Source organism: Phascolarctos cinereus, unplaced genomic scaffold (genome assembly GCF_003287225.1).
Source record: "Phascolarctos cinereus isolate Bilbo 61053 unplaced genomic scaffold, phaCin_HiC Scaffold_3;HRSCAF=262, whole genome shotgun sequence".
NCBI lineage: Eukaryota > Metazoa > Chordata > Mammalia > Diprotodontia > Phascolarctidae > Phascolarctos > Phascolarctos cinereus.
The window spans coordinates 239,261,211-239,282,934 of NW_027555736.1; the positions used below are offsets into that span (position 1 = coordinate 239,261,211).

General features: G+C 37.2%; 1 protein-coding gene and 1 long non-coding RNA gene across 2 annotated transcripts in view; one reads left to right on the forward strand and one right to left on the reverse strand.

Moving 5' to 3' along the window:
- LRRC9 (leucine rich repeat containing 9) overlaps positions 1 to 19,571 on the forward strand; it is a 143,832-nt gene extending 124,261 nt beyond the window's left edge. The window contains exons 30-33 of the mRNA XM_020986480.2: positions 3,203 to 3,343; positions 8,376 to 8,547; positions 15,202 to 15,370; positions 16,430 to 19,571. Of these exons, the coding sequence (XP_020842139.1) occupies positions 3,203 to 3,343; positions 8,376 to 8,547; positions 15,202 to 15,370; positions 16,430 to 16,469 (522 nt within the window). The 3' untranslated portion in view covers positions 16,470 to 19,571. The remainder of the gene's footprint in view (positions 1 to 3,202; positions 3,344 to 8,375; positions 8,548 to 15,201; positions 15,371 to 16,429) is intronic.
- Positions 10,977 to 14,760, reverse strand: LOC144456358 (uncharacterized). The gene is made up of 2 exons (XR_013485456.1): positions 14,605 to 14,760; positions 10,977 to 11,932 (listed from the first exon to the last, which is right to left on the reverse strand). It is a non-coding gene; the product is annotated as an uncharacterized LOC144456358 (long non-coding RNA).
- Positions 19,572 to 21,724: the final 2,153 nt, after the last annotated feature.

Here is a 21,724-nt window from a genome sequence, read left to right on the forward strand (position 1 = left end):
TAATGGGAGACATCCATCTGTGTGTATGTGTGTGTGTGTGTGTGTGTGTGTGTGTGTGTGTGTGTGCGTGCGTGTGTGTGAGAAAGGGTTGGGGGAAGGTGAAAACCAGGGTGGGAGACAGATTATGAGGACCTATGGATTTCAGAAGAACAAAAGAAAAGCAAGAATAACCCAAGGGAAGTGACCATGACATCCAGAGGTCTCTTGTCTACATGGAAAAAAAAAAAAAAGAAACCGTCCAAAAACTTCTTCCATGACAATGCCTGATTTTTTTTCACTTCACCTTTAACGCTGTCTGCAATTGTACCCATTATAGTGATTTATGTTTTAAAAAATTAATATTATTAAAAATTCAACTATTTCATGACAGCTAGGTGTAGCAAAGTAGACAGAGCACCAGCCCTGGAGTCAGCAGGACCGGAGTTGAAATCTAGCCTCAGATACTTAACTGTATGCTGTATGACCCTAGGCAAGTCACTTAACCCTGATTGCCTCCAAAAATAAAAAAAAAAAAATTTCAAGTATTTCTGAGTACTTAGAAGACCATCACTTGAATTAGTTCAGCCACATTGCTTATAACAATTAATTAAAATGCTTTTCACAGGGAGGACTTTTAGTTAGAGAGAGGATAAAGAAAAATTTTGAAACAGGAAATCCCTTCTGGGGATAAAGAGCAAGTCTGAGTAGTGTGCAGTGGAAGTACTCAGGAAATCATGAGAACGCTGACCATGGGAGAGGGGTGTGGAAAGGACGGCGCTTGAGTGCCAAACACAAACTTCCTATGCTTGCAAACCACAAATGCAAGGAATAGTAAGAGATTTCACCTTGCTTTTCTCCTCTTCCTTCCTTCACCATATGGCCCAAAACTCAGGCTAGTATTGTTAAGAGGAAAGAATAGAATATTATTGATTAAATTGGCAATTGTGGACTAGCCAGGGCATCTAGTCTCCATTGGGAAAACCCTTTGCGTTCTGAACAAGCTATTTTCAAATGAACTTTTGAAACGCAACCTGCTTACAACTTAACCACCAGATGGTGGAATTCACTAAGTCAAGACGAGTCAACAACCATTTAAGTGCTTACTATGTGCCAAGAGTTGTGCTGAGCTCTGGGGACGCAAAAATATCCCATCCCTCAAGAAGTTCTTCTTCTCAACAGGGAGGAAACATGCAAACAACTACATACAAACCAGATGTAAACAGGGAAAACTAGAAGCAAGCACACGCCCTAGCATTGTAGGAGCAGTCCAAGGCTGGAAACTTGGCAAGGCATGATCAGCAGTTGGATAAAAGGTTAAAGAGCTTAAGTGAAGAGGATAGTATCAAATTAAACTGGTTCACCAAGGAGTCAGAATAGGGCATTGAGTAAAGTGTAGCCAGAATAAGACCCATGGCCTGGGAAACAACTGAGAAATTAGAGGTCACGGTGAGGACTGAGAACTGGGTTACAGATTGTAAGGCAGAGGGAAAGGGAGAATGATAATATATGATCAGAAAAAAAAATAATTTCAGAATTCATAAACATGGAACTAAAACACTTGCAGGTATTGGCAAGATAATGGGCACGACCATCTCTATGTGTGGCTGAGGCAGAGTAGAGGAGTAAGTGATGGGAAATGAGGAAATTGATGAAATGGGAAGTTAGGGGGTTTGAAGGCATCCCAGAATGTATGTTGAAGTTCCCTAGTATAAGGCAGGATTTGGAAAGATTATGAGTCCAGTACTAAATTCATTAAGGAAGGGAGAAGAATCCTGTATGTATATCAGCAAGGTTAGTAAGTGATAGTGGTAGAAGGTCTACAGGCGGCAGTGGGGCATACAGGTACTCAGACTCCTCCACCATGACCCTTGTGGGTCTGAGTGAAAGTACAGCAATTACTGGGAAGTGTGACCAGGGAGGCAGTGTCCCCATGAGGGAACCAGGTCTAAGTCAGCCCATAAACGCTTATGTGAGGAACAGAAAGGAGGTTGGTGTCACTGGAGCAAAGAGCACATTGGGGGAAAGAAGGTAGAAGAAGACTAGAAAGGTAAGATTGCTAGGACTAGATTTGAAGGGCTTTTGTTGCCAAACAAAGGATTTTATATTTGATCCTAGAGGTGATAGGGAGCCACTGGAGTTTATTGAGTATGTGAAGGGGCAGGGGCGTGTGCCACGGTCATATTTGTATTTTAGGGAGATCATGTTGGCGGAATGGAATATGAACTTGGAGTGGGGAGACTTGTAATGGGGAAACCAACCAATAAGCTAGTATACAGGAATGATGTATGCAGTATTTTTACTCAGCAGTAAATAAAAGGCATATAATAACTAGAACACAATGCATAATTAAATATTTAAACATCTAGTATATACCTGATACTCCTTGACCCAAATCCACATACACACACACACACACACACACACACACAAAATCAGGATCCAGGATTTCTAGGATATACATTGTCTGATCCCCTCTTTGAACAGGCAGAGAGTGCTGCTGTCATTTCCATAGAGTGTTCCACCAGAGATTTCCTTAAGGCAGGTCATCAATTGCAGCTGGAAAAACTATGGAGTTAGGGTCTTGGCTCATTCAAGTTGTGGGAGCTGGTTCGAAGGATCTACTGTAAGCTAGAACTCAGGAGGTTTAATAGTCTCACTGTCCAATTGTTGGCAAACATCTGTGATTGCTGCTGGCCTTGGCTTATCCTGTTTTAGAGCTGGCTGAATGGAATGAACAGCCAATTCTACCCAAGACAAGACCAGCATTGTCTTCTCATCCTTTTGCCTTTGAGCACAGCACCCCATCCTCCTTGATATTGCTGATTCTTTTGTTTCCCCTTCACTTCTTCTCACCACCATGAGGCTCCCCAAGCAGGGTGAAAAGGAGGATTGAGCAAGGTGAGAGTGAAGGGTAGGTTATAGCAAATTGATGTATTGTTACTAAAAACAGATGTTTTCAAGAGAGCCCAAGGACTCTGAATGGAACCTTGATAACATTTTCAGAAATTAATTTTTTCATAGCATAAATGAGGTTTGAGAATTGCTTTGAAAATTGAACTCTGTTGAATTCAGTAAACCTTCAATAAGCTTCTAACATTAACTAGTGGAAGACACATTACCTAGTTTTATTTGTGATGCTTGTGATAAATTTGCTTCTCTAACATAATTAATTTTTAAGTGAAAGTGAATTTAAATGATATTTTGTCATTTTACTTTTCTTCAGATTTCTCGTAAAATGTCACATCGCCATATGCTGATATATCGATTGCCTAACTTACAGATGTTAGATGGAATGACTATAAATTATGATGACAGAGCAAGAGCTGAATTTCACTTCGTAGAACCCCAATCAAGGAAAAATTCAGTAATGATTATTATTGTTTTTACATTGTTAATTGAAAAAGCATAAATCGTTATAAAATGAAAGTTTGGAAAATGCTTATCAAATAGATATCATAATACTACACCTTCTATGCAAGAGTTCTTTGTGGTTTCTTTATTAGCATTTGTTTAGTTATTGACTATCAGAGGTACCTCGATCATTTCTGGTGCCATGTGGTTTAATTTTAGCCAAGTCATTCACTTTTGTGTGCTACCTTCCCAGTGTGAGAGGTGATTGTAAGAGGTAATAAATGACTCTTCCCTTCCCACTCTGTGGCAGGAGAAAGGACTATGATAATGTGTTTTTTTTTTTTTACTGCATGTGTCCCTCTAGTTGATAAAGAGGACATGGATTAGTCAGGAAAAGAGCCAATAGAGCACATCCCTAGGAATTCTTTCCCCACCCAGCCCCAGTAGACAGCTATGTGGATAATAAACGTGTGTGTTGGAGGAGGGGTGGTTAAAATTTCCTTCACATCAGGGAGGATGCATTTTCATCACCTCTCAAGATACAACGAAGAGACTTACAGAAGTATGAGCTATTAATGAATTAATGTCTTAATTCTACCTTTAAAAAGGATACCTAAGCATAACAACATTATTATTTTTTTATAAAAACAAAATTATTCCACTTGGTTATACTTAGTATGGCTTACATACTAAGCATATACATATGGTAGCCATCCAAACAGCCTTGTTCTTCAGGGGCCACTGAAGGATGGAGACCCCAGGGAATAGGATAATTCCTGGAGCTAATGAGTTGACAGTAACTTATTTGCAGAATTTTGTTTAGCAGGCTAGAATTTAATCATTTACCCTTGTCATTTTAAGTTGTCATTTAGAAGAAGTTAAATTTTAGTGACTTATTTCACCTGTAGTCTCTTCTTCATATTTCTAAATTACTTTAAACTGAAAATAATTAGGTCTTTATTGCCAAGCACATGGACTTGATCTCACATATTTTATTGATAGACTAATACCGGTAAATTTTTAAAAGGAATATAATCTATGTTATGATACATATTTGATAGACATCATGATGTAGTTGATAGAGAACTGGTCTTATAGTCAGGAACAGCTGCATTCAGGTCCCACTTCTAATGCTTTCTATTAGTGGGATCCCAGGCACTTAACCTCTCCCTAGTGCAAGAGATACTTAATTCTACAAGTTGCAGAACAGTTACCAGTATGCAATAGTAGAGGGAGTTTACCCACCAGGAGCTATCTACATGAATGATTTCATAAGTCCAGACCTACCCTGAAAAGATGCATTATTTAGCAAATTAATTTTCAAATATCATATCCACAGATATATATGTGTATGCATTTGCCTATATTCACAAATACCCTGAATCACCACCACAATCTACTTATACTAAATATCATGTTATTTATAAATTTACTAATTCATATGTGCTTACATATATAATAATTGAAGAGCTATTTCATGCTGAGATATATCTAAACTTTCTTAGTCATACAGTAGTCTTTCTTGAGTAGACACAGACACACAAAAAAAACCCCATAATCCATGGTCTCAATGCACTTCACACAATTTGCAATCATGAAAAAACCTTATCTCATTTAAAAAGCAATATACAAATAAGTACAGATTACACATTGCAAAATCAGTGCATAGGTACTGAGGAAAGGACTGAACAAAGGGAGTCAATCAGTAAATATTTTAAGTACATACTAGGTGTTAGACACTGTTATAAGCACTAAGAATACAAACACAAAAAAAGAAAAACAATCCCTGCCTTCAAGGAGCTTACAGTCCAATGGGGAAAGACAGCACACAAGAGAAAACTGAAAATTGTGCCTGGCACCAGCACGATGGAAAAATTAGAGCAGCGCCAAGGTAGGGGAGCCAGGTGAGAAATGAGATGTTCTGAACTGAGGTGCCTCCTGAAATGGAGGTTTGGGAACATTCTCTGTTGATGGAATAGCTTACATGAAGGGGGCAGGAGAAGAGAAAGACAGGTCACAACAGAGACAGCAAGCAAACTTGCTTGACTCAAGAAAAGCCTCTGTTTAAGAATGGCAAAATAAATAAATGGATGAATAAATAAATAAGCAAATCAATCAATCAATAAATAAGTTTATGGGAAAAGGAGCAGTGAGGGTGTCCTGGAATAAGACAGAATTGTTAGGAAAATTCATTTTCTCTTTTTTTTAAATAATCCCACTTTGTTATCTGTTCAGTGATGAATCATTCAGAGAAAGTTCTACTAAGAACATCATTTCAGTTTATGAATTCTAATCCACTTTATCATGACCCCAGGGCATGAGACTTGTATAAGTGATTACCTTTATGCTGCTGTTTTCCAAGATCTGTTATGAGCTATGAATAGATTTAGAAATGACAAACAAGAATCAATAGGAGATCCCTGATCACACCTGTTGCACTACTGAGAAGTATAGCTAAGCTGGGGCAGGAAGGCCTCTTGGTCCACCTAGGAGTGCTTGGCCCTGGATTTGGAGTCAAAAGGCCTTCATTCAAGCTGCAGCTCTACCACTTACTACCTACGTGATGTTAGGCAAGCCATTTAACTTCTTTCTGCCTCAGATGCCTTATTTGTACACTCAAGATAAAGAGGTAATATCTAGACTCCTTAGTTCTCAGGGTATTTTGCTCTAAACCTTAGAATATACACACATACACACACATACATACATATATATATACATATATATATGATACACATATATACATACATACATGCATATATATATATATATATATATATATATATATATATTTATGCAGCACCATAGTTAACTTGCCCCTCCAGACACACCAGGAGAGCTACAAAAGTGGAAATAAACCTATGGAGTAAGCTCTGAAAGTCCAAAGTCAAAGTTAAAATCAGAAATATTATCAGGACAATTAAAAAGCAGAGTCAAAGAAAGCTACAGCAGGTTAATTGTCCAAAGCCAAGATCACCAGTTAGGTTACAGAGAACAGAGCTGGGCAGTCATGGTAACTTGCCAATCATATAAAAATTCTCCAGAAAATTGTCCACATGAATGATTTTTTTTTTTGCCATTACAAATATGGTTAAAACTCAAAATTTCCTTTTACTTTGTCCCTTCTACATAGTTGTTTTGTTTTGCATCTGCAGCACATTTTTACAATTGTGTCCAACTCTTTATCAGTTAATGAAGTGAGGGTGGCAAGATAAAGTTTTATCTTTAATAGAAACCTGTGTTCTACCAAAGTTTAATAAAAGCAAGCATTTATGAAGTGTCTACCATATTTCAAATACTGCACTAGATGCTGGAGATAAAGAGACAAATATGAAATAATCAGTCCTTGCCCTCAAGGAGCTTACATTCTAATGGGAGAGATAAATAAGCATGTGTAAAATATTTACCAGATCAATTGACGGGCTGGAGGGAGGCTCAGGAAAGTCTTCATGCCTGGTGCAGAGTTTGAAGAGTTTGGAAGGAAACGAGGGACTCCAAGAACTAAAGATGAGGTGGTAGTACATTCCAGATGGGGGACAAAGGCACGAAGAGGAGAGATCGTGTGTGAGGAACAGCAAAAATGCCAATATGACCATACCAAAGAGTTCAGAAAGCAAAGTAATATATCACACAGTTGGAAAAATAGGATGGGGTCTTAAAAGCTTAACAGAGAAAACTGATCCTACGGGGTAAGAGGGAGCCACTGGAGTTGATTGGGTTTGGGAAGTGATATGGTCAGATGTACCAATTGACTTTTGCAGCTGTTGGAGAGAGGAAGGGACTGGGGAGGCAAGACAAGACAGGGAGAACCAACGAGAGAGGTGGCTGTGAGAGTCAAGAGAAGGGAATGTATATGAGAGATACTGTGACGGTAAAAATAAGATTTGGCCACTAGACCCATGGGGTGAGGGAGAATGAAGAGTCAAGCAAAATACTAAGGTTGTGAACCTGGGTGTCTAGGAGGATGGTATTGTCTCTGAAGGTAATAGAGAACTTTGGAAAAGAAGGTGGGTTTTTCGGGGGGGGGGCGGGGGACAGATTATGAGTTAAGGTTTATATATGTTAGATTTGAAGTACCTGTAGGACATCCAGTTTTAAATAGCTTATAAATAATTGGTAATACACAACTAGAATTCAGAAGAAAGACCAAGGTTGGATAGGTAGATTTGGGAATCTACTGTAGAGATAATTAAACCCATAGAAGTAGAAGTCAACAAAGTAGATACAGAAAGCCCAGAACAAAATCTTAGGGTGCACTCAGGGAAGAGGCATATGTAGATAATAAAAGAAGGTGTCACTTAAGCAGTTTTCAAGAAAACAAGAAATTCTAAGAGATAGATGTGAGATAGGACTTCATTCTACTTATGGGGGACAGCCAATACAAAGGCCAGGAGATGAGATTTAGCAAGATTGCCAGTTTGACTGGACTATAGAGACAGGAAGGGAGATTATAAATCAGAAAAGTAGTTTGGAGCCAATTTGTAAAGGGCTTTAAAACATAAGCAAAGAAGACAAAGATTATTTTTATCTTGTTCCTTGTAACAGAATTGAACTTTTATCTATTTTGATCATTCATGTGGACAAACAGAAAAAATTTTCAAGTTTGTCATTTGCAGTCTAGTGTAGTTTTTAAGGCCGTATGAGAAAGGAAGAAATTAAAACATTTTAACATAAATACATTTTTATGTTTTTATATTTCAGCAGAAAATTTCACAGCCTACATATTATTTCAATTTTTTATCCTACCATGAAAATGGAAGAGAAACTCCCATCCAGAGGTGGCTGGGAGAATGGGGATGGTCAGTCTCAGAAAATGTGTATTTTTTTAGGAGTGGTTAGAAAGTAGAATCTGTAATAGAGTTGGTTGAGACACGAAAGAAGTTGGAAATTGTCACCTACCCTTAGCCTGTCCCCGTACAAAAGGCCCTCCTCTCTAAAAGTTCGGGGTCAGAAATACCTGTTACATAGGTTTGTAGGAAGGACTAAATCTGTTAAGCAGAGCTTGGAAGATGAGGAATTTTTAATTGTCCCATTTTATTATGCAGTTGGTTCCTGCTACCAGCTCTCCAGTGGACTGTGGACAATATGGCCAAATGAAAGCTCCTCCCATAAAGATAACAAATGTCATTCTGCATGAAGGCATTAACCATTACCTCGCATCTGACTTCACATTTACTCCTGTGAATGAAGGTGTTTTACCCAGTGAGTGTAATAAGGGTGAGTGTAATGAAACACTTCATTTTTAAAAATCTCACTTCCATTTCTTAAAGGTCCTTAGTACTTTCCACTGTGAGCATTTTATATTTGATCAAGTTTTGTATGAGCAGTCTGAATTGGAAGATTCTGAAATTTGTTGTATTTGTGCAAGACACCATGAAAGATGGAAACAAGAAATGATCTTGTTCAAGAACCATCTTAGAAACAGGGAGATACATGCTTCTGAGAGTGTCCATCATTGTTATGGGGGAAATCTAGTTCAGAATCCAAGTTGAAGAAGGATTCCCTGTAGATAATAAGGTCCTCAGAAGTTCCAGTTTATTGATGACATTGTACTGATTGGCATACAGTCAGGCCTTGGAGTATTGCAGAACATCCTGGATGACATTCACAGCCACTTGAAAGAGTTTGGCCTCACCACACAAGAAAAACCAAGCAGATCAAGAATGCCTGTTGTCCAAACTGTGATATGCACGTGAATGAAAATGTACCTTGGACAGACACCACATGTGGATAAATTGGTCCTAGAATTAAACAGGGGGGTAGGGGCAGCTAGGTGACATAGTGGTTAGAGCAGTGGCCCTGGATTCAGGAGGACCTGAGTTCAAATCCGGCCTCAGATACATAACACGTACTAGTTGTGTGACCCTGGGCAAGTCACTTAACCCCATTGCCTAGCCAAATAATAATAATAATAATAGAATTAAATAGGGGGGAAAGAATAGGTTGGATTGTCTCTGGAAACTTTATAGCTCCCTTAATGACCCTTAAAATTCACCCAGAAGCAAAGGTCCATCTTTTTAATAGTAATAGTCTAGTGATGGTATTGTATGGATGTGAGTCATGGAAAACTCTAGTCTCCAAAGAATTAAAAATAAGAATCACTCAGAAGGCAATGGAAAGACTCAAGGCAGGTGTGAGCAGGCTACAGAACTTAATAAGATATTATAATGAAGAACTAGAAAAAGGTTCTCGTCAAAGAAGCACACGATTGGGAGGAGAATGTTGGCTGACCGTGTGGCAAGAGGGAAAGATGACAAGTGGACAGCCCATACACCCCACTGGTGTTTTCATGTCAGGAGAAGGAAAGGAGGGGCCCCAGGACACTGAGTCAATCCTTTGTGGTGAACTTTCAGAAGGGAATGGACCAAAGTTCCACGGGATAGAGAGGTGTGGATGAGTTCTGATCTGCATCACTGAGGAGAACATTCATATCTCTGAGGTGACAGACCCACATTCAAATCCTAACTCTGATTCTTCCTACCAGTGTGACCTTGGGCAAGTTTCTTCCTTCACCTCGCTAGGTCTCAGCTTCCTCATCTATAAAACAAGAGAATTAAACTCAATAACTTCTGAGGTCCCTTTCAGCGTCACACCTCTAGTCCTGTCATTCTGTGATCCATTTGAATACTTGTGCTTGGAGTTCTAATCAGATGTTTGAAGGTGAGAGCAGCACATTTGCTCACAATTTGAGTATTATGGTATATCTACAGTTATTTCATGATTCATGTCTTTGCATTATCCAATTTTGGATGGGGGCTAGTGCTTTCCATGGTATAAGCTGAAGACTCCTTCATTGGGAAGAAAAGATAAAAAAGGGTGAGAACTGAATGTTTCCTATTAGGGGCCAAAAGTTTGTGACTTACTGTGAAAGGCAAAGTTAGTGATACAGAGATGTTCTGGATGGTGGGTCAGAGGCAATAGTTAGTATCTAGACCAAATCTATCAAAATTAAATTTAATGCAGATAAATGTAAAGGCTTACATCTGGGTTCATAGAACTCAACTTCCCAAGCACAAGATGGGCTCTTCATGGCTAGATAGAAGTCTGGGGGGAAAAATCTGAGTTTGAGTGGACTGCAAGCTCAGTAAGAATCAATAGCATGTGATATGATGACTAAAAAATGTTAGTACAATCTGAGGATACATTGAAAGAAGCACAGTATCCAGGTGATAATCCTACCGAACCCTACTCTATTCAGACAACATCTGAAATACTGTGTTCAGTTCTGGTCACGCCTTGTGAAGGCTGTGGATAAGCTGGAGAGCATCCAGAAGAAAGCCACCATTACAGGAGATGCCGGGTGAGGATCACCTAAAGGAAATGGAGGTGTTCTGACGGGAAAAGAAAAGCTATCCATCAGGCCGTGAAGACTGTCTGCAAGTATTTGAAGTACCGTCCCATGTTAAAAGATTTAGATTTGTCCTGCTTGGCTCCAGAGGACAGAATCAAGAGAAATGGGCAGGCAGATTTCAAATCAATAGAAGGAAAAACTCCTTCAGATGGAATGGGCTGCCTGAGGAAGTGCCCCCTCACTGGGGATCTTCATGCAAAGGCTGGATGGACCTTCACTTTGTGAACTGTAGAGGAAATCGTGATCAAGTACACGTTGGACTAGGTACCCTCTGAAGACTCTTCCAGCTCTAAGATTCTGTTACTGTCTTCTTTTATTCTAAGGTCAGGAGCACAGGTTGGTGCCAGAATGAAACAGTGTCTGAGGAGTGAACAAAGTGACCCAGTCTAGGCATCAGGCTGCAGAGTTAAATATCAAATAGGCATAAAGGGTCTGAGTTCCTCATAAGAGTTCAGACAATTTTCACACAAATGTTCCATGATTGTTCACATGAATCCATCAAGAAATACTTCCCAAGGACCTATGTTCTAGCTATTAAGCCAAGTGCTGGAGATACAAAGGTAAAAATAAAATAGTCCCTGCCTTAAGGATCTTACACACTATCTTGAGAGACAGCATGACCTTGGGCAAGTCACTTAACTCCATGGGCCTCAGTTTCCTCAACCAGAGAATTAGGGGATTGGACTAGATGTCTGTTCTAGTTATAAATGCCTGTTACAGCTCTAAATCTATGATACTATATATATAAGTATAGCAGTGACTCTGGACTCTCCCAGAGCAAGGCTGGCTAGAACTCCCCTTCTGAGGTGCTCATGAGGTTCCCCCCAGTTAGTTATGGGGTATCTTTATGTATTGTTTTCGGTTCAAGCCCCCATTCTAATTTGTTGTCTCACTGATAACTGCTATTAGTGCTCTAAGGCCCTTAAGCCAATTATTGTCAATTAGCTTTTACAAAGGGATATGATAAGAATAGAAGTATAAACATTTTCTGTCTCTCCCTGCCAATATCTAGGGATACACTTTCCCCCATACCACCTTGGTCACTGGGGAGAATGAGTTCCAACAGTGTAGTTTCAACATAGCATTTATCCCCATCCAAATTCAGTATGGCCAATGGGTAGATGATACTGCTGGGCAAGTAAGTTGCTTGGGATTTCACTCCAGCACATCTCAGCATGGACTCCAGCTCCTGGACTTTCCTGACCTTTTTCAGAAGCTCACAATGTCATAGCCAACACTGATCCCTTTCACCTAAAACAGAAAAGGATAAACAAAAAGATGTGGAAAAAATAAAGGAAAAAAATAAAACTCAGAAGCCTATATTCACAGACCACATGTCAGCCTCAGGGGGAGGATCTGAAACCTTTCCTGTTACATCATTGTCTAACTGTAACACAGCCAGATGAGAAAAAAAGCCAGCTAAGGGTAAGGCCCTGGGGGCTCCATAAGTAAGAAGATAAGGATGGATTACAGACATGGTTGGTGTAGTGGTACCCTTGACAGAAATAGGCAAAAAGGCTCAAAATTCACTGCTTCATTAGTGAACCATAACCACTTACAGAATATCCATCTAAGGACTGCATTAGCCAAATACAGTGTGAATGCTCATAAGGACCAGCATCATCATTTTACGCAAAAATAAAAACAGTAATTTGGGGGGGGGGGGTGGCTGAGCAGTTGGAGTAATCAAGAAAAGCCCCCCTAGGAAGTGCAAGAAAACTAGTTTGGCTTGTAAGGTAGAAGGAGGGAAGGGGATAGGCGATAGTAACATGTATACTAAATTGAGGGTAGGTTGTGAAGGGCTTTAAATGCCAAACAGAATGGTTTATATTTGATCCTAGAGGTAATAAATCCCCAAAGTTTATTAAGCAGGAGAGTAACATATGCTTTAAAAATATCACTTTGGAAGCTATGTGGATTGGATGAGGTAGAGATTTGAGGCAGGGAGACCAATTAGTAAGCTGTTACAGTAATCCAGGCAACAGATGAGAAGAACTTGAACTAAGATGAATGAGTAAATGAGCAAATGAATGAATGAAAAAGGTTTTACTATGCAGTTCCTATGTGCCAAGCACTTTGCTAAGCACTTGAGACACAAACAGAATAGGGAGATATATCCCTGCTCTCAAGGAGCTCACATTTTAATTGTGGGAGACAACACATATAGGAGGGGCTCAGCTGCAAGGGGGATGAAAAGTCCCAAGAAGCCTTAGGATGTAGCACAAAAGGTAGTTAGCAATGTCTGGGGGTTTGCAGGTTATAGCCCTAGGATTGGTGATAAGGCCTAGTAGTCCATAGGGCATAGTTACAGGGTAGATGGTAAGGCTCAATGGTCCTCCATATTACTGAAAGGATTGTAATTGGTGACTGTCTTATCATTCATATGACAGGATATACATTTCCCATAGCTAGGAAATAGGAAGAGCTCAGCCTGTAACTATTGGGAAGTTGGAAGGGTGCCCAAGACTCAGACTAGAAAAAGGGCTCTAGGTCCCTCCCAAGGGGGTGGTAAAAATGGGATTTAGCATGCAACCAGAGCAGGGAAGAAGAGGGAGTTGGCAGGAAGGTTAAAGGGAAGGGCTCATTGAGGAACCTATGCCTTTCTACTGACTGTTGGGATCTACTGGGCTGCAGAAAGGGAAGGCAAATGCTTCCCGTGGCACCTCTGTTGGGCCTTCTGGCAGCCCAGTGGGATCTGGGCATTGGGCAGGCTTGGGCAGAGGAGAGCTCCGAGAAGGATCTGGGGTAGGAAAGAGAAAGGGCTTCCCATGGTGCTCCCTTGGCCCCTCCAGCAGCCTAATGGGATTGGCACCACAGGGTGGTGGCCAGATAAGTGGAGGGAAGGAGGTGGATTTGAAAGGTGCCTTGGAGGAATAATTAATAAGATTTGGCAATTGGTTAGATATGTGAGAGGAGGGATAATGAGAAGATAAAGACAGATTAAAGACATGTTTGGTATAGTGGCGCCCTTGACAGAAACAGGCAAGTTCAGAAGAGGGGCTGATTTTAAGTGAAAGATAATTAGTTTTATCTGAGGTGTCCATAGGTAATCCAGTTCAAAATATCTAAGAGGCAGTTGATGCAGCACTGGAGTTGAAGAGAGAGAGTAGCACTATCATATAAATCTATGAGTTATCTGCATAAAGATAACTAATCCCATGAGAAGTAATGAGATCATGAAGAGAGGAAATGTTGAGAGAGAAGGTGAGAGGGCACAGGACAGAGTTTTCAGACATGCCTACAGTTAGGGATCAGAGTATGGAAGATGATCTAGCAAAGGAGACCAAGAAGTGGTCGATGGGAGTAAACTTTTCCAGGTGTTTGGCTGTGCAAGGAAATAGAGAAATAAGACAAGAACTTGAAAGGATGGTAGGGTCAATTGAAGGTTGTTTGTTTTCTTTGTTTGTTTGTTTGTTTGTTTGTTTGTTTAAGGATGAGAAGGCCTAGGTTTGTTTACAGACAGCAGGGAAAGAGCCAATACATAGGGAGAGTTTGAAGACTGGAGGAGGGAGGATGATTGGGGGGGCATCTGCTGGAGGACATAGGAAGGAATGAGATCAAGGATATATGTAGAGGGGAAAGTAACCTCATGTTTCAGATCCCCTAAAATTAGTTGCAACTAGACAGCTTTTTTGTTTTGTTTTTACCAGTAGCATTGCCCTCTAAGGCAACAAGACATGACTAAAATCAGTTTACAAAAATAACCTGCCCCTGAGGGTGGTCATCTGAGGTAGAAAATAATTTTGTCAGCATTAATAGTGCCTTCTTAAAATTTTGACCTTGGCAGTCATCGAAAAACACAATCATTTACATATACAAAGAACAGGGAAAAAAAAGAGAATTGCATATGAAACTGTAAATCCCAATTATGTACAGCCTGAGGGTTTTTTAAAAGTATATAATAAATTTAACACAATACTGACCTACTTGTCATGTTTCTTTCTAAATTTCCCCCTGCTTTCTTCTATGTATTTTATAAATGTTGTTCTTTTCTTCTTTAGCAGAACATCACTATTACTCTTCTCTTCCACAACTCTCCACACCTCTAAACAAACAAAAAATAAATATCTTCACTTATAAACAAGATTGGTCACAAAAAACAGATTCCCCCATTGGCTGTGTGAGATAACATCTGTCTCATTCCCAACCTATAAAATACATTACCTTTCTTATCAAGTGGTGGGATGACTTCTGGAATTGTGGTTATTCATTGCATTACTTAGAATTCTTAAGTCTTTACAATATTATAGTCATGTTTAAATTATTCTCTTTGTTCTGCTTTACTTATTCTGCATCACTTCGTACAAGTCACCCCAGGTTTATCTGACTCTGTCCTTTTTTACAATTTCTTACAGAGCAATAATATTCCAAGTGGTAATAGTATATTAAAATATGCATTGAGAATATGTAATCTAGAGTTAATTTATAAAAGAATATTAACCAAATATTATATAGTGCTTCTCACATAAAAACAATAAAGTTATTTTTATTACTTCAGCAACATGAATTCCATATTTCAGACAAAAAAACAAAGAATGCAGGAAACATGACAAATAATCTTCATGGCATCCATGAAGAAATAACTTTTCAGCAGCTCAGAGGAATAAACATTTCTCCAGCTTTTACATCACAGCAAAACATCGCTACTCGTTCTACACAGATGTACCAAGGCAACCGAGATGATGGAAGGTAAAGCTGTAAATTAAAGAGTTGGAATTAGATGATCTCTCAAGTCCCCTTCTAGCTATAAATTCTATGGATCCATTCCCTGAAGTAATATAATTTCCCCTAATTCTTTTGTCATTACCCTTCTCTGGCAGCACCCTCCCCAACTTTCCATTTGAATTTTTCTTCACCTAGAAGTAAAGAGCTACAAAATGTGGAATTCCTCAGATTACATAATTTTTAAATAAAAATTACATAATAGTTCACAGACTACTTAATTCATATAATTCACAAAGAATTTAAAATTTATCGAGGTAGGGTACAATAGAGTTCTTAGTTGAGGGGACACTGGAAAAAATGCCTTGTATACAATTTTTCCAGCTTTCCCTTTAAAATCAGCTAATTATTCTAGTATATTCATTGAGTATAAAAAAATGAGTCACTCTCATATATTTGCAAAAGAGTACATAAATTCAAGTTTTAGATTATGTGGGACAAATGTTTGGCAAATCTTTGCAAATCTATACCAGCCCTAGTTGATAACACCTTTATTCCACCCAGTCCCATAAACCTGACTTTGTGTCACACAATCTATATAATTGATACAAAGGTATAAAAGTAGGATATCAGTTATATAATGAGATGACAGACAGATAGAGAAGTGGATGGATAGTGGTAGTTTTAAAAATATAGACAGGTGGCCTTGTACGTGTCATAGCATATGTCAGAAGTGCCTGTGCTGAAACAGAACCCTGGCCAAACATGGAAAGAAAGTAATCTTTCCATGTTTGGATATGCTTATTTGTAAACAGGAAAACAACAAAAGCAGAACAGAAGCAGCAGCAGCAACAACCACCTAACCTTCTCAAATTCAAATTAGTTTACAGTGGAACTAAAAATAAAAGCTACGATTCCTCCACACTTGGGTTTTATGATTTTCATACCTCTTTGAAACTATTTAACATGCTTCATCAAATGGACCGTGCCATATGAATTAGTTACATTATTATTCTACAAGTTAAGTTGTTCTTAAACAAGTCAAGTCAAAAGTAGCATGACTAAGAAGTATTTTATTTCTTACAGGATGCTTGGCAACAACTTTTCCAGACAAAATCGAATGTAATTTGCATAAGAAAAATGAACATGAACCAAGAAATCTATTTCTGTTCAGTAATAATGTAAATAACAGCTAGCAGAGAGTGGTGGGTGATGGAAAATGTGAATAAGCTAATCATGGTATTGGTGTTGACGGATGAACTCAGCATGAGCGTATGGATGGATAGCTTCATCTTCTCCAACTCCATGTAACGATAATCTAAATCTCACCCTTAGTGGATTTTATTTGCTAACATCTCATACTTTCAATACAATTGTCAAGAAATATTCTCTGTATATCTGAACCTTTAAAGAAAAATCATGAGTTGGTTTACATCTCACATCATTTTAAAAAGATAGACATGAAAAGAAGTCACAAAGCAGAGTCAAGCCTTTAGCTCCACGCTGCTTAAGGCATAGAAATAATATTCTGGCCAGATACATCTTACTGAAAGATAACTATAGAAAATAACTGTCTTTGTAGTGTATGTATACTCATATATATATCTGTGTATGTATGTGTGTGTGTGTGTGTGTGTGTGTGTGTGTATGTGTATGTCTGTATACAGAGACACACTCATTTAAGGCTTCATAAAGTGCAAGAGAACGTTCCTTGTTGAACACAACAACCGCTTAAAGCAAGGTGATCTCATAGTTATTTTCAGATGCAGAATTCTGTACACCAATAAGAATCTTTTTTTTTTTTGCTAATAAATCAGTCATTGGTTTATGCTCTTAAGAATAAAGGGAAAGAGCTTAATGGTGGTCCCACATGGTCAATTGGCACACAGTAAATAAGTTCAAGTTCCTAAAGGACATGTTTAATCTGGATGTCCGCCTTTTAAAATTTTTATTTTTGATTAAATTCCACTTGTAATGGTTTTTAAATTATATTACATAGCATAGAATTAGTACAGTAAATTAAAGCTATCTGCTACAGTTTTTGAACCTCTGATAGATTTTTAATATAATTCTTAAAATGGGTTACAGTATTTTTATTTTAAATTTTGAAATACAGAAGCTTAATGACCTGGTTCAGCACTGGATATGATTTTCACAATATTTTCTGTTTACACAGACTAAGCTATTTTTCATGAAATATTTGCCATTTATATTGTTACTGTTTTTGAAATAAATGGCATTGAAGCTATTCTAGAAGTTACATAATTCAAATTATATATGAGTAATGTAATTTCTTTCTAAGCACTGCATATTAGTAATATAATTCATTTAACTCTCAAATATCAAAACTAATGAAGAGATCAGTTATTTAATGTTTAATGTGTATTCATTCTGTGTGTTTTTAAATCTCAATGCTATTTACATGGGAGTAAGACTTTATTTAAAAATAAAAAATCTATGCAATTTCAGTGATATCCAGAAGATGTCAATGTAGCTCTTTGGATTGTCCAAATCCAAAGCCAACTCCTGTACTTAATGCTGACTTCAGAATTGCAATAACAGAAATCTACATTCCTGTTGCTAGACAGTCACATTTTCTTTTTACGCATGTAGGTAGTAAATAATTTGAATTACTATTCTCCATTTTAGGCCTTGCTTAATTTTTAATTATATGTTTATAGCTACTATGGAAAAGAATGGTATGTTTAAATACATAACAATTTTGTTGTACCAGATTGATAAGGATCACTTGGATTTGAAGGTTGAATATCTGAGTTCAGATCCCAACCCTGCCATGTTCTAGGTCTTAGGCCTTGGGAAAATCACTTCATCTCTCTTGGCCTCAACCACCATATCCATGAAATAAACTGGGGTCACTAGATGAACTCTAAATTGTCTAAACAAAGGATCTAATAGCTTCCTTTTTCTATACTGTCAGATATTAAATAAGACAGTGTTGTGTTAAGTTTAAAATAGTGCCATAGATGAACTAGTGAATTATTCATTCAAAGGATTTATAACTTTAGGAATTTTGAAGTGCGTATGCTTTTAAGCTTTGTGCAGTTTTCAACAGCGACATAATTTATAGCTTTTAAAATGCAGAATTAGCCAGCAAAAGGACTTAGAAAGTGCAAGAATGGGACAGAATGTTTTTGATATAGTTATATCCAAGGGACTAGAGAAAGTTTGAGATTACAAGAATGCCAAATGCATTACAGGCTAATTGGGAGCAGAGTATTTCTAAGCCCCTAAAAGAATGGAGAAGAATATGAAATATGAGATATGAAATCAGATTAATCAGGTTCATGATGATTTTTGTAGGAAGGAACATTGGATAAAATGCCCTTTTAACTCTTCTGTTTCCTACCTACAAAGATCTACTTCACATGGTTGTAATTAGGAAAATACTTTGTAAACCCTAAAATGTCATATAGTAAATGTATATTTTTATCATTATTATTATTATGTTAAAATAATTATCTAGTAAGGAAGATAGGTTTTTGCTAAAATCTTTAAGTCTCTCATGTGTTATGGCTACAGATACAAAATGACAGCTTTAGATGGAGAAATTATTTTCAGTTAGAAGATTTAGGTATATGGGTGTGCCCAAGCACATTTGCATTTTTGTGTATGTATATGTGTATATATATGTATATATGCACATAAAACTAGCTTTAGAAGAATGCTTATTCACTTCCCTCCTTTTTTTTTTTTACAAAGATAGAAGATTCTGATAGTGGAACACAACTGACAATGTTAGACTTTTTTGATATATTGGCTAGTTTTTCTGCTTTTTTTTCTGCTTTTTTTATTCTTTGTTATAAGGTAGCTTCCTGTGAGAGAGGAGCCCCTTGATAAATATAGGCAATATAAAAATGAAATCTATCAATAAAATTTAAAAAAAAATAAAGAAGTGGAAGATCTGACACCCTTGAGAAAATTGTTAATTAAGATCTCATCAGGAATGAGAAACAAGACTGAGTTTTAGATCTAAAAATAACAGAGTGAGCCTGACTCTTGAGATTTCTGGCCCTGAAAGCTATCAGAATAGAGAATTAAATGCCAGTTAGCTCCAGATGTTAAATAAACAAAGGAAAAAGAACTGTTTGTATGGGAGACAGTGGATCTTCAAAGGCTGTGCTAATTTTTAGTCTTGGTCAAAAAGGTATTTCATTTGCTTACTTATTCTTATTTATTGTGATTTGCAATTTCTTGGCATATTTTTCTAATAAAGATTTATTTTATTCAAAACAAAAAAAAAGAATGCTTACGTGGTAATGGCACTGTGTCATTTTCATTGTCATTTTCATTTCATTTCATTCATTTCACTTCATTCATAAAGCGCCACACATTTTACCAAGCATTTTTTTAAATAGATCTAATCCTTAGTTGTATTACAGACTCTCTTGGATTCTGTGAAATGTTATTTTCATGAAGGAAAGTGAATTATTCATCATGTCAGTAAGTATAAGAGTAAGCACGCATTACAAGGCCTCTTGGGGATCCCAGTGAGTCTAACACACAATAAGATGGACACTGACAGCTTTTTCTTATACCTCTGCTATAAAACACATAGCTTCCAAAGGTATTTTACTACTTTTTTTGTTGACTATATTGCCCCTTTCTTCCAATAATGAGCATATTTGTAGAGAAAAATATGCACTGGGAGTGCAGTTTTTAGTTAGTGGTAGTCTTTAAGGCAATACAGCAGTATAGAGTAGATAATTACCAATATTATACTACTTCAAGTTCCTGTTTTAGAAAAAAATACAGTGAATTTAAAGTAGTATGTGATTGGTAATAATTTTCATTTATTTCTATTTTGCCAAATCAGATTTTGCAAAATCATGCAAAAGACATTTTTAAGAATCGGCTTCTACATTTTTAGAGCTTAGAAATTTCTACTTGGCAGAAAATAGCTTTTTTTTTCCAAATTATGAGCAAATTTTTTTCTTAAGGTTATACCTACTTATATCAAAGAGTTATGAAATTCTTTTTTTCCCAAAACCACCAAAAAAAATGCTAGCTCCAAAAGCATTCATAAATCTTTTCACAAGGATTTACTGGTCATCCAAAACAGCCATATATAATTATATCTTTTCCATGTATCCTTTTTAGGCTGAAAATATGCCAGAAATGATGCAATTAGTTTATCTTCAGTCAAGTTTGGAGGGAGAAATTACCTTTCTACTATGATCCAAAGTAAATTCTCTTTACTACTACAGTTCATAGTGGTAAAGGGAATACTCATTTTTAGTATAATTATGTCAGGTTCTGAAATGTTTGTAAAAAAATTCAATATTTGATTTTATTTACTTTTCTTAAATGTCGACCATAAAACCACAAAGCACCTGGTGACAAATAATTTTGTAAATATTAATTACATTAGTATATGACTTAAAAATGAAAATTGCTGTGAAACTTTCTTCCTAAAAAGATCTGTTCCACATTTTAGCTAAAGTGTTCATTTTAGTAGTTTTCATAAAATACCTAATAAGTACTTGCAAAATTTTGTTCTTAGGGATGATACTTAACAAGTCAAGAAATTGCAATGAATTACTACTTTAAACTTTTGAAAAAATAATTCGATTGGTCCTCAAGCAAAAAAAAAAACGAAGACAGTGTAAATCAAAAGCAGTTGCTCTCAACTATGGCACTAGCATTGTCGTTCTGTCTTGTTTACTAAAAGACATATTAGCTTGATATTTTTCTAAGAATTTCTAAAACTCGTCTTTGTGTTTTTACTGATCTTTTTTGTCCTTTACTTTCTAAACTGGAGGGAGGGAGGGCAGGAGTTCTTGGGTTTTTGTTCCCAAAAATATTTTGCAAGTGTTTTAGCAGTTTAAAAAAAGTAACCCATAAACATATATCAATAGCATTTTAAATTTTCCAATTATTTCTAATTCTTTCCTATCAATTTAGCTGAAAACAGGTATTTGCAAACACTGGTAGCCTAATTTCTTACGGCCTTTCAGTTTTATGAAGTGCTTCAAAGGAGTTCAATCAGCCTTAATGGGGCATTTTTAGTTAGGGAAACAGAATGGAGAGAAGTCAATTTGAGCTCCCCGATGAACAAGTCTCTACAGAAAGAATAGGCATAAATGGGTTTAGAAAACAGAGAGCACAAGCAAAATGCAGTGAGCAGAGCACTCAAGGAAGCCAGATACAATGGAAAGAGTAAAATACTGCAGAGCTTTTTAAGCTATATACAATTGGAACAATGGACTGGATCCAGCCATCTCTGTTATAAACTGTTAGGAGACAGGTGAAAAGCAAGCTGGAATTCTATAACGGGTGTTGAAAAACAGTAGAATGAAGAGCTTTAAAGCTAAAGAGAATGAATGCAATGAAGTCAGAATTGGCATATTTCTCTGATGAATT